The following is a 12,883-nucleotide window of genomic DNA, read 5'->3' as shown; positions in this document are numbered from 1 at the left end:
GTGTATGTCAGAAAAAGTTATTCTCTGCTTCTGTCTTGTGTGCATTTTGGGAAGATACCCGTGTGTACATCACCATGAATACTTATTTTCTGCTGGCATCTCGTGGGCATTTTAAAAAGAACACCTAGGTGTATGTCATCCTAAATATTTATTTTCCGCTGCCATCTGGTGGGCTTTTTAGGAATAACACTTGAGTGGTTGTCATCATGAATATTCATTCACTGCTTCCATCCAGCGGGAATTTTGGGAATAACGCCACAGTGCACGTCATGGAAAAAATATTTAAGTGTTATCCCATGCGCATGTTATAAATAACACCCAGGGGCATGTCATCATAAAATGTTTTTGTCTATTGTGAATTCGTGCGCCTCTTGCTAACAACAAATATTGCGTGTCTTGAAACATTGTTTCTGCTGCCATCTTGTGGGCACATGGAAAATAACACCCAGGTATATTTCATCATACAAGTTTATTTTCTGCTGCTATCTGGCGTGAATTTGGGGACTAAAATCTGAGTGTAGTTCAGATACAAATTTGTTTTCTGCACCCATCTTGTGTGCATCTCGACAATTATACTTGAGTGTTATTTTCAAAATGTCCACGAGATGGCAGCAGAGAAAAACTTTACATAATGATATGCCCTGGGTGTTATTTTCAAAATGAACATGAAAAACCAGCAGAAATAACTTTATGAGCACCACTGTCACGTTATTCCCAAACTTCCCACCAGATGGCAGCGGAGAATGCATATTCATAATGACCTACACTTGATGACCTATATTCAGGTGTTATTCCCAAAACACACATGAGATGGCAGCAGAGGATAAGGAATAACATTTCATTACCTAAACTCTGGTGCTAGTCCCAAAATGCACACGAGATGGCAGCAGAGAATAATTTTTCATGATATGCACTCCCGTATTTTTTTCAAGATGCACAGGAAATGGCAGCGGACAAAACCTTTTTATAACGAAATGTCCTTTGGTGTTATTTTGTAAATTCACATGAGATAGCAGCATGAATAACTTTCTATGACATGTGCTGTGGTGTTAGTCACAAAATGCCCACTGCATGGCTACAGATAAATATTTATAACATATGCCTGAGTGTAATTTTCAAAATGCCCACGAGATGGCAGCAGAAAACAGTTTTTCATAACCTGCACTCCTGTGTTATTCCTAGATGCACACGAAATGACAACGGGAAAAAACCTTTTATAACGGTATGCTCTTGGGTTTATTTTCAGAATGCACACAGGATAGCTGCAGAAATAACTTCCTATGACATGCCCTGTGGTGTTATTCACCAAATGCCCACCAGATGGCAGCAGAAAATAGTTTTTATAATGACATACCCCTGAGTGTCATTCTCGAAATGCCCACCAGATGGCAGCACAAAATGAATTTTCAAGAGGCAAACACTCGAGTGTTATTCCTAAGGTGCTCACAAGATGGCAGCAGAGCACAACTTTTATTACTTATGTGTGGTCTTATTCCCAAGATACACTCAAGATGGGGACGGAAAATAAATTATCATGATGGCATACACTCAGAGTATTCCCCAAATGCCCACCAGATGGCAGCAGAAAATGAATATTCATGACGACCAAAACTCAGGTTATTCCTAAAATGCCCACTAGATGACAGCAAAGAATAAATTTTATTATTTACACGCTAGTGTAATTCACAAGATGCACACTAGATGAGGGCAGAAAATAAAATTTCATGATGGCATATACTTGGGTGTTATCCCCAAAATGCCCACTAGATAGCAGTAGAAAATAAATTTTTATGTGATATACACCTCGGTGTTATTTCAAAAAGTGCCCATGAGACGGCAGCAGAGAACAATTTTTCATGACATGCATTCTTGTGTTATTCTCAAGATGCATACAAAATGGCAGGAGACAAAACCTTTTCATCACAGCATGCCCTTAGATTTATTTTCTGAGTGCACACGATATAGCAGCAGAAATAACGTGTTATTCCCTAAATTCACAGCATATGGCAGCCGAAAATGAATAGTCATGATGACAAACACTCACATGTTATTACAAAAATGCCCACCAGAAGCCAGCAGAAAATAACTTTCATGACATGCACTCCTGTGGTTTTTTTCAGGATGCACAGGAAATGGCAGTAAGAGTAACTTTTTATGATGTGCACTCAAATGTTATTTTCAAAAAGCCTACAAGATAACAGCAGAAAAAAGGCTTTTCATGACGACATACACTCAAATGTAATTTTCAAAAACCCCACGAGATGTCAGCAGGAAAAAAATGTTTCATGACCTCAGGTGTTATTCCTGAGATATATACATCTTTTATTCTACTTATTCTTAGGTTTTTAAAGATTTTCTTCGATTGTTATAAATTTTACCCTTTTTTAAAATTCAGTTTCTAACGAATTGTTGCTAGTACATAATTATATCATTGACGTTTGAATATTGATGTGCCCAGCAACTTTTCTAACCCTCTTATTAATTTCAATGGTTATTCTGCAGTGTTCTATGTAGAAAGCCATATCATCTTACAGAGATAAGTTCTGTTTTTTCATTCCAGACCTTATGCCTTTTCAACTGCACTAGCTAAGACCTCCAGTCAAGTGGTGATTAAAGTATGGACAATGGGCATCTTAATCTCATTCCTGGCCTGAAAGGAGACAGTTACAATATTCAGTACTAAGTGTGCTATTTATTGGAGGTTTTTCATAGACGCCTTTTATAAAACTGGAAAAGTTTCTTTCTATCCTGAGTTTGCTGAGATTTTTTCATTAGAAGGGCTGTGAATTTTGTCAAGTGGCTTTTATTTATATAATGAATTTGTGCTTTATTCTGTTAATAAAGTAAATTATAGTAATCAATTTTCCCATTAAATTCACCTTGCATTCCTAAGATTACTCCAGCTGAATCGTGATGGATTCTCGTTTTCCTACATTGCTGGATATTGATTTCCACATTTTTGCAATTATTTATTAATGGGCAAGATGGGCTTACATGTTTTCTTTCTCACACTCTAGATGTCCTTGCCATCCCCAACTGTTATCTAGACTGATAATAAATAAATTTGGGGTATCAAGGTTTTGCTAGCCTCATAAAATGAGTTGGAGAGTTTCCCTCTTTCCATTCTCTAAAAGAGTTGTGTCAGAGGACTCGTCTGTTTCTCGAACGTCTGTTAGCAGTCACCAGGAAAGCCATCTTGGCCTGATGCCTTTTTTCAAGGATGATTTGTAACTTCTGATTCGATGTCTTTCAGTGGTTACAGGATATATTGCATTTCCTATTTTTTCTTCAGTAGGTTGGAGCTGAAAATCTTCATCCTCCCTAGGCCAAAGACCCTCCCCTTCCTCCCCAGTGGGTCTAAGTTGATACTGGGGGCATGAAAGTTTTCTTCTGCTTCACTCTGAACTCGGTTCTCTGTGTTCCTTGTGTGGGGCCCTTTTCTGAGGTCAAGTCCGCGAGGTTGCCGGTTATCTCTTTCTCCCATCTGTCCCTCACAGAGACCCTGAAGAAAGTCAGGTAAGGCTGTCAACCTGCGATTTTTTCCAGAGTCTGTTGAGTGGACCAAGACTGTTGAAGGTCCCATAAACAGATAGGAGCTTCCTGGAAAAGTTGTTCATCTAGCTGTACCACCCTCCCCTCCTCCCACTGAGAGGGTCCACAGATTTCCAGGGGTCCAGGCCCAGTAAACTAGCTCCCTGTCCTCCTCCCTCCTTCCTTCTTCTGCCCTGACCGCAACCTCACCATGCAACGCAAAAGCCTCAAGACACCACTCTCCCTACTTGTAAAAGAGACAAGCATTTCCCTTGTCTTCAGGGCCTGCTGTCACTAAGTCTGGGGAAAACTGGAGTGGATCCTGGCTGAGGGAGCACCATGACCAGATACAGAATGGAAATGAGTGGCACATCCTTTTAGATGTAGCTGCCTCTGAGAAGCTGGTGGAGGGTATTTTATCAGTAGTGGGGAGCAGCTAAAAAGATCCCTGGGCACACGCCCTCCATCCTATGTCATGACGTCCAGGCAACTGCTTTTTCTGAACATCTTTCCCGGATGCCACTCGGTCCAGCGTGGGATCAATGCTCCAAGCAATCCTGTGCTCATGCCGCCATGTCCTCCTGAGAGTAAAACTCAGTTCCCCGTGTTCAGAGCTTGGTGCAAGGGAAAAACAGCCAGAGTCCTCTTAATCATTTCAGTCATTCAGGCAACAAGTGTTTCTCAAACATATCTCGAGGAGAGAAAGTTCCCTTCCAAAGGCCCGCCCTTAAGTTTCTTCTGGGTCGTTCGGCGTGAGAGTGAGACATTTCCGCCCTGCCCCTCTCCTCCTCAGCCAGCGTCCTACGGCCCGCGAGATCTCGGGGGCTTCAGAGGGCCCCGGCCGTCCTGCTCCCTCCTCCAGGTGCCCTCGCTGTTTCCAGCTGGCGTCCAGGCCAGTAATAGGCTGACACGGCCGAGTGGCCAGGATCCAGGCTGAGCTGAGGACCCTCCCGGTCCCGCCACCTGCCCAACCCTTTCATTCTCTGGAGACCACAGTCCAAGAAGGGACACTGCAGGGGCCACCGGAGAAGGAGGGGCATCTGGAGGGAAGGGCGGAGGGACCCAGTGCTTCGCTGTGGCCTGCCCCGACCCTGACGGTCACTGCTGTCAACCGTCTGGGCACAAAGAGTCAGTCACCTTGAAAAGGAGACGTGCTGGCCCTGTGCCGCTCGTGGAGTGACCGCGGACACTCGCTCTTTGTCCTCCCTGCTCGGGGAAGGCGGCGGGGGCTCACCGAGAACGCGACCTCTCTGCGGCGCGAGCGCCAGTCAGTACCCGAAGCCACTTTGCTGAGGAGCCTCTGAGCCGATCTGGCTCGTGGCGTCCGGGACGTTTCACTCGCTGGCTGCTGATCTATTTACCGCCTGCAGAGAACCGCGCTCTCATCCCGAGCCAGGGAGTTCGGGAAAGCGGCATCCTCAGGCCTGTTTCAAAGAGAGAAGCAGAGACCGAGGAAATCGCCCACCTCCCCAGGCTCCAGGTCCCGTCAACCCTTGGTTCTTCGCGTGGTCTGAGCCAGACCCCGTCCGCTACACCTCAGAAAGGAAGTGCAGCCTGGGCGCCCACGGCCCTCCGCGTCGCAGTCAGCACAGCTGTGAAGGGGCCTGAGGTCTCAGGCCTCAGGCCTCAGGCCGGGCTGTGGCCAGCAGCTCGGAGAGAGAAGGTGTCCGAGGAGAGCAGGTCAGGCGGGGCGCGGCTGGGCTGGGCAGGGAGCCAACCACAGCCGTGTTTGGGGTGCTGCGGGTTACACAACTCGTTGGTGCCCAGTCCCAACCTGGCTGGTGGCCCAGACTGCAGGCCTGGAGATGCCAAGGCACGCAGGCTGCGGGCAGAGCCGGGAAGCTGCGGCTGGAAGGGCAGAGTGCAAGGGAGGGAGGTATTTGGAAAGGAGGCTCCTCCCATCTTGGGAGGGGCAGACCGCCCCCCAACAGCTCTTCAAGCGCCCACGTTTTCGAAACTCTCCAGGGTTTCTCAGTCCTCTTCTGGGGCCCAGTGCTGCTCCCCGGGGCTCCCCAGCCGGCAGTTCTCTCACTGACAGCTCAGTTGCCACGAACAGAATGGTTGGGGTGCGGGGCAGTGAGGGGTCAGGCAGCAAAGTGGGTGTGCGGCCTGGGAAGCGGCGGGCCCAGGCAGCTGGACACCAGGCCGCAGGAAGAGGCCACACCTGCCCCTGTCCGCTGCAGCCAGGATGGGTCCGAGGCGGCTCGGACGGGTCTGTGGGTGCAGCGGGCCACGGCCGGCCGGGAGAGGAGGCAGGTGGCCGGGCACCTCTCGCAAGAGCAGGGGCGAGCGCCCAGGACCCACCTCCGGGTGGAGAACGGGAGCCATGGCTTCAAGAGGGGACGTGGTGAGCGCGGGTTTGGGGCGATGACGGAGGCCGGCTGCAGAAAGGGCTCTGCCGAGCTCCCCTGGGAACTGGGGGCTCCCCGTCCCCTGAGGGGGCCTCTCCAGGGAAGACAGAAATCGTCTACAGCTTCATTTCATCACCCCGGCTCCGCTGCCGTGCGGACGCGCGTGGACAGCGTACCGCGGAGGCCGCGACCTCCTAGGATTCCGAACCTGGAGGCCTCAGTCAGCCTCGCAAGCACGGGGCCACCCAGTGTCACGACGACTTTGCTCTGCTCGCCCTCCTGCTGCCTGCGCCCCACTGGACCCCAGTTTGAAAACCCTCTGTCTGTCGGAGGATGGAACCTTGGTTCTCAAAGGTAGCACCCAGTCCCCGGAGGCTGACAGAAGCGAAGTGGGGGTCCTGGGTCTCCCCGACTGGTTGGGTGCAGGGGCCCGAAAGGTTGTCAGAGGCCCGCCTCACGTCCCACCAAGGACCCAAGGACCTGGAGCCCATAGAGGGAGTGGCGGGCCGAGGGCCCCTCTGAGTCGCAGCTGCTCGACGGTGGGTCTTTGGCTCCCCAACCTTCCTCTTTCCCTTTTTACTACCTATCAGAACTCACAGCAAAGCCCCTCTGGGGGACCCGCTCCAGGGCTGGAAGGAGAATGGGAGCATCGGGGGGTGCCAACCCTGGAGGACTTCCTGGAGTGGGCAGGGTTGGAGCGGGGCTTTAAAGGGAGGCAAGGCATGGCCGCAATCGCTCCCGCTTCTTGAGTAAGCACTAAGCGTCGGGCACCCTCTCAGGCCGCTGTCACGTGTCCCCTCACACGGCACCGAGATACGTTTACCTACATTTTACAGAAGAGATAACAGACTCGGGCTATCGCCTGTGCGGAGTGCCCGGCAGGCGGTGAGGGCCAGGCTGGGGGACCAGGAATGTCTGGCTCCAAAGCACATGCCTGGCAGTGGGACCTGCCTGGCCGGGAGGGAGGGCCCTGGCCTGCTGTGAGGTGTGACTCGGGCAGAAGGCTCCTTTGAACGAGCAGCCTAGGGGCACGGGGAGGCCCGTCCGCAGCACCCGGACCTCCCTTCAAGCTCGGAAAAGACAAGGGCACCAGGAGGCGGGTGCTTCGCCCCGGCCGGCCCTCCGCGTCAGCCGCGTCACAGCACCCTGGGGGCACGGCGGGGCGAAGCGGGGGGCTGAGGCGCGTGGGGGCTGCACCGTGTGGTCACACAGTCTCGGGGACAATGGGGACGGCGTCGGAACCAAGGTGGGGTCTCAGGGCCGTACCCCGGGATGAAGAGGGGCAGGAAGAGCCTGCTCTGAGCAGCCAGACGTGGGGCCCTGTGTGCGGGGGGCTGTGTCAGGGGCTGTGTCGGGTCTCAGGGGCCTGCTGTTCCTGCCCCTGGGAACAGCACGGTCCCCTCATGCACACTCTGACACTCTGACCCAGCCCTGGCCTCGGGGCGTCCCTGCCAGGTGCAGCCCTGCAGAGCAGGCAGCTGGTGGGGGCCGTGCCATGGGCCCCAGGCTCAGATGGCTTCTGGGTCACCTCCTGTGGTCGGGGCTGCCCCTCCCTCTCACGAGGGCCATCAGAGACGCGCTCGCTGCTACTTAGCCCTGCTGAACCTCAGTCTCCCTCCCTGGACCCCGCGTGGGGTCACAGCTCTGAGACCCGTGCTCAGCTCTGGTGTGCCGGCAGGTGGCGGGGGCGCGGGCAGAGGGTCTGGCCGTCGGCATAAGACGTGGTCAGCTCACACTGCAGGTGAGTGAGATGCCCAGCGACCCCAGCCCAGCACGAAGGGTTTCTCCCAAACCCCTTCCCCTGGCCCCCTTGTCAAAGGCTCTGTTAGACCAGCTCGGCCACCCAGCAGCCAAACGTTTTATGAGAAGCCACAGCCACACTGACACCCCGCAGAGCCCAGGGACTCCACCGTCTCCCCCTCCCCTAATTCTGCGGCTGCTCAGTGGAGTACAGAGCCTCGCTGCCTGTGGCTCCAGCCCAGCTCTGCCGCCCGCTGGACCTCTGGGCTGCCTCCCCCATCACATCCAGATTGCTCTCTCCTAGAGCTTGTAGAAGGCGAGGCCATCGGGCCTCTGCCAGGACCCAGGGTGTCCCAGGAGGAGCCAGCACCCTCAGGTGCATCTGCCATGGACTTTAGCCAGGGGCGTGGACAGGCGTCCAGATTCGGGGACCCCTGGCCCTGACCTCTTGACGCAGCCTCTTCCGCTCCAAAGGCCGGCGAGTGGGGAAGGACCCGGTCCTGCCTCTTCATCTGCTCCGACCGAGAGAGGCCCCGGGTGGGGGTCCGTGACTCCACACACAGACCGGACACCTGTGTCAATCACACACCTCTCTGCTTCCCAGGGTGGGGGCCTTTGCAGGCCGGAGAGCTGTCCCCACCCTCCCCCCCCAGGGGCTCCCCGCCGGGAAGGGGCCTTTCCCGTTCCCATGGCCACATCAGCCTCTGTCCTGCCCGTCCTTCCCCTCGGCCCTCGATCCAGCAGGGGCCTGGGCTCCTCTGCTCAGGCCAGCCTGGGACACCTGGTGGTGGGGGTGGCATGGTGGGACACGCCTTGTACCCAAAGAGAGTCAATATGCACACCCCGAGACAGAGAGGGTTTCCCTGTGAATTCCCTGCTGGTCAGGCTGTCTGTGACTTGGCCTAGTGGTTTGCGACACTAGTTTGAGATGCAAGGGATGAAACACTGTGGGACACCCCGAAATCTGAACCAGCTGGAGCCAGGCAGATGCGACCGCTCCCGAGTCACGGCCTGGGATACGCTGACCTGGCCAGATATCAGGGGTGCCTGACATCTCGCTGCTGGCCTGGGACCAAACGTTCCCTACCCCCGACCACTGCCCACCCCACACAGAGGTCCTTGAAACCCTCCAGAGCCGCCAACACCTCCCACCCCTCGCCCCCGAGGCCACTCTCCCCCAAGCCAGGGTGACTCAGGGACCTGCACTTAGTCATGGTCACTTATAGCTGCAGACTCAGAGTCCAGGCATAGGGATCGGGTCTCTAGGGCCCGGCCCTGCCCGCAGGACACTGAGTCACCTGGCAGAGCCTCAGGCTCAGGCAGAACAGGAGGCTCCCGGCCCCTCCCCAAGGACGGCCAGGGGCGAGAGGCAGCCACAGGGCTGAGGGCCCTAAATAAATTACGTGGATGTCTATTTATATCTTTTTTTCATGTATTTTTATTTTTAAGTTGTGGGATATATGGTACATGCTGAACTGTGCCTCAAATGTATTCTTTAAGTGTAAAGAATGACTGTACAGTGACAGCTTGGCCAACTCCCACCCAGGACAGGGAGCCAGGAGCCACCCAGGGGTGACCGCCATGCTCTGCTTGTCTCCGTGGCCTCAGCCCCTGGAGGAGACCCCATTGGGCAGGATGACGGCATGTGCAGAACCCCCAGGCCCTGGCGCACCCAGCTCCTCCCCTACACTGGCCCCCATCGCGTACTGCTGATCACGCAGGGTCGGAGGCGTGTTGCAGCCAGAGGCGGACGCGTTTCCAGCCTTCCCGAGGCGCTGCGCCCCAGCCTCCCCCGTGTGCTCAGTGATCCCGGTCATAGCGATTTACCGGGGGGACGAATCCACGACTGGGATGCCGACCAGCCCCGGCCTCCCACGGCTCCGACTTCATCCCCACCCCCGCTCCCCGGGCTGGGAGTCTCATCCTGCCCCGCGACAGGCCCACAGCACCCGGGCCACCACCCCCAGCAGAGGGCCCAGGGCTTCAGGCCCCTGCCGGGTCTGCGTGGGAGGCTTCCTCGGCCCCGGCCCCGGCCCGGCCTCCCAGTGCTGTCTCTAGGCCCCTGCAGTGCATATGCTGGGGGATGGCCCCAGGGGAGGTGGGGGCAGGGGCAAGGCTGGGGCTGCTCCCCCAGACGGTGGTTTCCGCTGTCTGCACCCCAGCCTGAGGAGCCCTGGGCGCAAGTGGCCCCATATAGGCCAGCGCAGCTTGATCCGGGTCGTTCCGCAGAGGGAGCTGCTATGCGCAGCCCTGACCCCTGGCATAGGCCCCGGCCGTGTCCCGTCTCACCCATCTGTGCCTTCCCCTCGCCTGGGCACCAGCGCCCTGGCCACGGAAGGCCAAGCGGGTGATGGATGAGGGACCCTTGAGGTCCCTCCCCAGAGCTATTCCCGGCCTCACGGCCTCACGCCTCCCGCCCAACCCCACAGCTGGGATCCTCGGCTGGGGGCGGGGCAGCCCCTGCCTATAAAAGCCCCGGCTCCTGGAAGCCCAGACCCTCCATGCGACCTCTGCACGCTGCAGCCCGTGACCCCTGCCAGAGCAGCCATGACGGGAAAGGCCACCTCGGAGGTCACTGAGGAGCATGCCTCCGAGCCCCCGGAGGAGCCCACACAGCCCTCGGAGGAAGTCACAGCACCAGAGGCCCCTGTGGCTGCCCCTCAGGCACCTGCCCCCACGGGGGCCGAGCCTGCGCCTCCCAGCGAAGGTGGCAAAGGCGGGAGGCCTGGGGGGGGGGGAGGGGGGCCCTCGGCCACGTGCCTCAGCCGTCTCCCCTCCTCAGATGTGCCCAGTGCCCCCCAGCTGCTGACGGTGCAGGACGTGAGTGACAGGGCAGTGACAGTGAGCTGGGAGCCCCCGGAGAGGCTGGGGCGGCTGGGGCTGCGGGGCTACGTGCTGGAGCTGCGCCGGGAGGGAGGTGAGCCGGGCCCCGCGGGCGCCAGTCCGGAGGAGATGGGGCGTGCGCGGGGGGCCGCCCCAGTGACCTCGGCTGCAGCCCCAGAACAGGAGGGTGGAGACGCTGGGCTCCCAGGAGGGCGCGCAGGAGGCGGGGAGCGGAGAAGCTGAGGGGTGCAGGGCAGAGCAAGTGGGGGTGAGGGGTCCCCGGCCAACTTCCTGTTGCCGCCTCCGTGCTGCTGCTTCAGCTGCCCTCGGCCTCCGCACCTGCCTGCCACACGGCTTGGTGACCGTGTACCCTGCTCTGGACACCACTCCGCGGTGCCGTGTCAGGGGTCTGCGGCCATCTGAGAATGAGGGGTCCGGGGAGGGGAGTTGGGGGCCCACAGAGGGGGCTCACGCATCGGATCAGCGTGTGCCTGTGCCCCCACCCAGCCTCAGAGTGGGTGCCCGTGAACGCCCGGCCTGCGATGGTGACCCAGCAGACGGTGCGGAACCTGGCCCTGGGCGACAAGCTCTTCCTGCGTGTGGCAGCCGTGAGCCTGGCTGGCGCTGGCCCGCCAGCTGTGCTGGACCAGCTCGTCCATATCCGGGAGGCCGTAGGTAAAGCCCTGCTCCCGGCCCTCCAGGCGCCGTGTCCGATAGACAGAGAAGCAAGCTGGGGCCGTCGCTACCCCATGCTCCTCACACGGTCAGGCTGCGTCCTGCCACCATCCGGCCATAAAGTTCCAGGTCCCTCAGCGGCAAGGGGCCGCGGGAGGTCCAGAGGTCATGCCCCTGAGGGGTCCACCCCAAGCCTTGGCAGAGGGCTTCCTGGCCCCCAGAACGAACGCACCAGGCCCCGGTGGGAGGAAGCCGAGGGCCGTGAAGGCATCTCCACCCACGGGGGGCAGTGCCCAGCTGTTGCTAAGTTCCTGTTTGTAGGGGCATTAGCCTCGGGCCTGCCCTCGCTCCCTCCCACAGCCGGTCCGATTTCAGCGGGAGGCGGGGACCGGAGAAGCTGAGTTGATGGCAGTGAGTCACCCGGTCTGATCCAAGGTCCCTGGGGACAGCCCAGGGCCCCAGGTGAAGAGAGACACAGGCCAGCAGGTGGCCTGAGGCCTTCTCTACCTTTCTCTTTGCCCACCCCAACCCTGCCCCCCGCAGGGGGGCCCCACAGTCTGGACAAGGCCTCCAGAAAGGGGTTTCGTGGCCGCAGGAGGGCCACGCTTAGATTCGAAGGTGCACGTCTCAGCCCCAGGACCTGAGAAATGTCGGCCTTGGGGAGTTTGGACTCGTAGGCTGTCACAGCCGATCCGAGGAGCCGGGGACCCTGAAGGCGCCTGGAGAGTCCTGGGCCTTCCCCCAGGGCCCCAGGGCCTGACTCTGGGCCCGGCCTCTACCCCGAAGCCCAGCCTTGACGGCCACACTCAGTACCCGTCACTCCATCAGAATCCCTCTGGCAGGACAGAAGAGGAGTTCCTGGAGAGAGGGGCCAGAGCCGTGAGCAAATGGGACAGCCGGGCCCTCCTCATGGGCAGGGTGGGGCCATCCAGTATCCTCGGCCGCTCAGCTGTCCCTTCCCGGACACCTGCAGCTGCCGAGCGTTCCAGGCCTGATGCACCCCCAGCCAAGCGCCCACACAGCCGACCCACGGAGACACAGTGTTCCTTCTCACTGTGTCCTCCCCTCCGCCCTGCAGGCCACCAACTGCTGCCACCTGTTTGCCACTGAGAAGCCTCAGTCGCCACCACTCCGTCCCCTCTGAGGGACAGGCGAGGCTGTTGCAGTTTCCCTTGGAATGGCTTTAGGGGTGGCGTCTTTTAGGTGACAGCCAGGAAGGTGGCTCCCTGCCCTAGGGTGGGGCTGAAGCCAGATTTTAGGAAGGGTTTCCCAACCATGAGGCTGAGGGTGGTGGGTGGGTGACAGAGGAGGAAAGGTGTCTGCTGTGGTGTCAAGTGGCGGGCAAAGGCCCTAACCCTCCCTCGTGGCCTGGACGCAGGCCATGGGCTGGTGGATCTCCCTGGGGCCCCTCGGAAGGCCCTGGGCTAGTGTGGGGTGGCGGGGTGCTGGATTAGGGAATGCAGGGCAGCAGAGGGCTCCCCAACCCCTGGTGCCCAAGAACCCCACATGGAAGAAGCCCAGGGAATGCCCAGATGCTCACCAGTACCCCCCTCCTGGCACCTCCTGGTTCCCAGCTCCCCCCCCACCATCTCGAGAACCATTTCCATCTTCTCCCCAAGGGCGCACCCAGCAGCCCACCGATCAGCATCCCCACTGCGCGCTGAGCCTGGGTCTCGCTTTCATGCAGAGGCCCCCAGGATCCGCGTCCCCGGCCACCTCCGTCAGACCTACATCCGCCAGGTGGGAGAACAGGTCAACCTGCA

At 57.7% G+C, this 12,883-nt stretch overlaps 1 protein-coding gene across 1 annotated transcript in view; it reads left to right on the top strand.

The window, feature by feature from the left end:
* Positions 1-9,396: 9,396 nt before the first annotated feature.
* MYBPH (myosin binding protein H) overlaps positions 9,397-12,883 on the top strand; it is an 8,589-nt gene continuing 5,102 nt past the window's right edge. The window contains exons 1-5 of the mRNA XM_011367330.2: positions 9,397-9,689; positions 10,146-10,329; positions 10,405-10,539; positions 10,953-11,120; positions 12,808-12,880. Of these exons, the coding sequence (XP_011365632.2) occupies positions 10,170-10,329; positions 10,405-10,539; positions 10,953-11,120; positions 12,808-12,880 (536 nt within the window). The 5' untranslated portion in view covers positions 9,397-9,689; positions 10,146-10,169. The remainder of the gene's footprint in view (positions 9,690-10,145; positions 10,330-10,404; positions 10,540-10,952; positions 11,121-12,807; positions 12,881-12,883) is intronic.

This window comes from Pteropus vampyrus, unplaced genomic scaffold (genome assembly GCF_000151845.1).
Source record: "Pteropus vampyrus isolate Shadow unplaced genomic scaffold, Pvam_2.0 Scaffold131, whole genome shotgun sequence".
Taxonomy (NCBI): domain Eukaryota; kingdom Metazoa; phylum Chordata; class Mammalia; order Chiroptera; family Pteropodidae; genus Pteropus; species Pteropus vampyrus.
The sequence above is the reverse complement of the archived record's forward strand: the minus strand, read 5'-3'. Positions and strand labels throughout refer to the sequence as shown.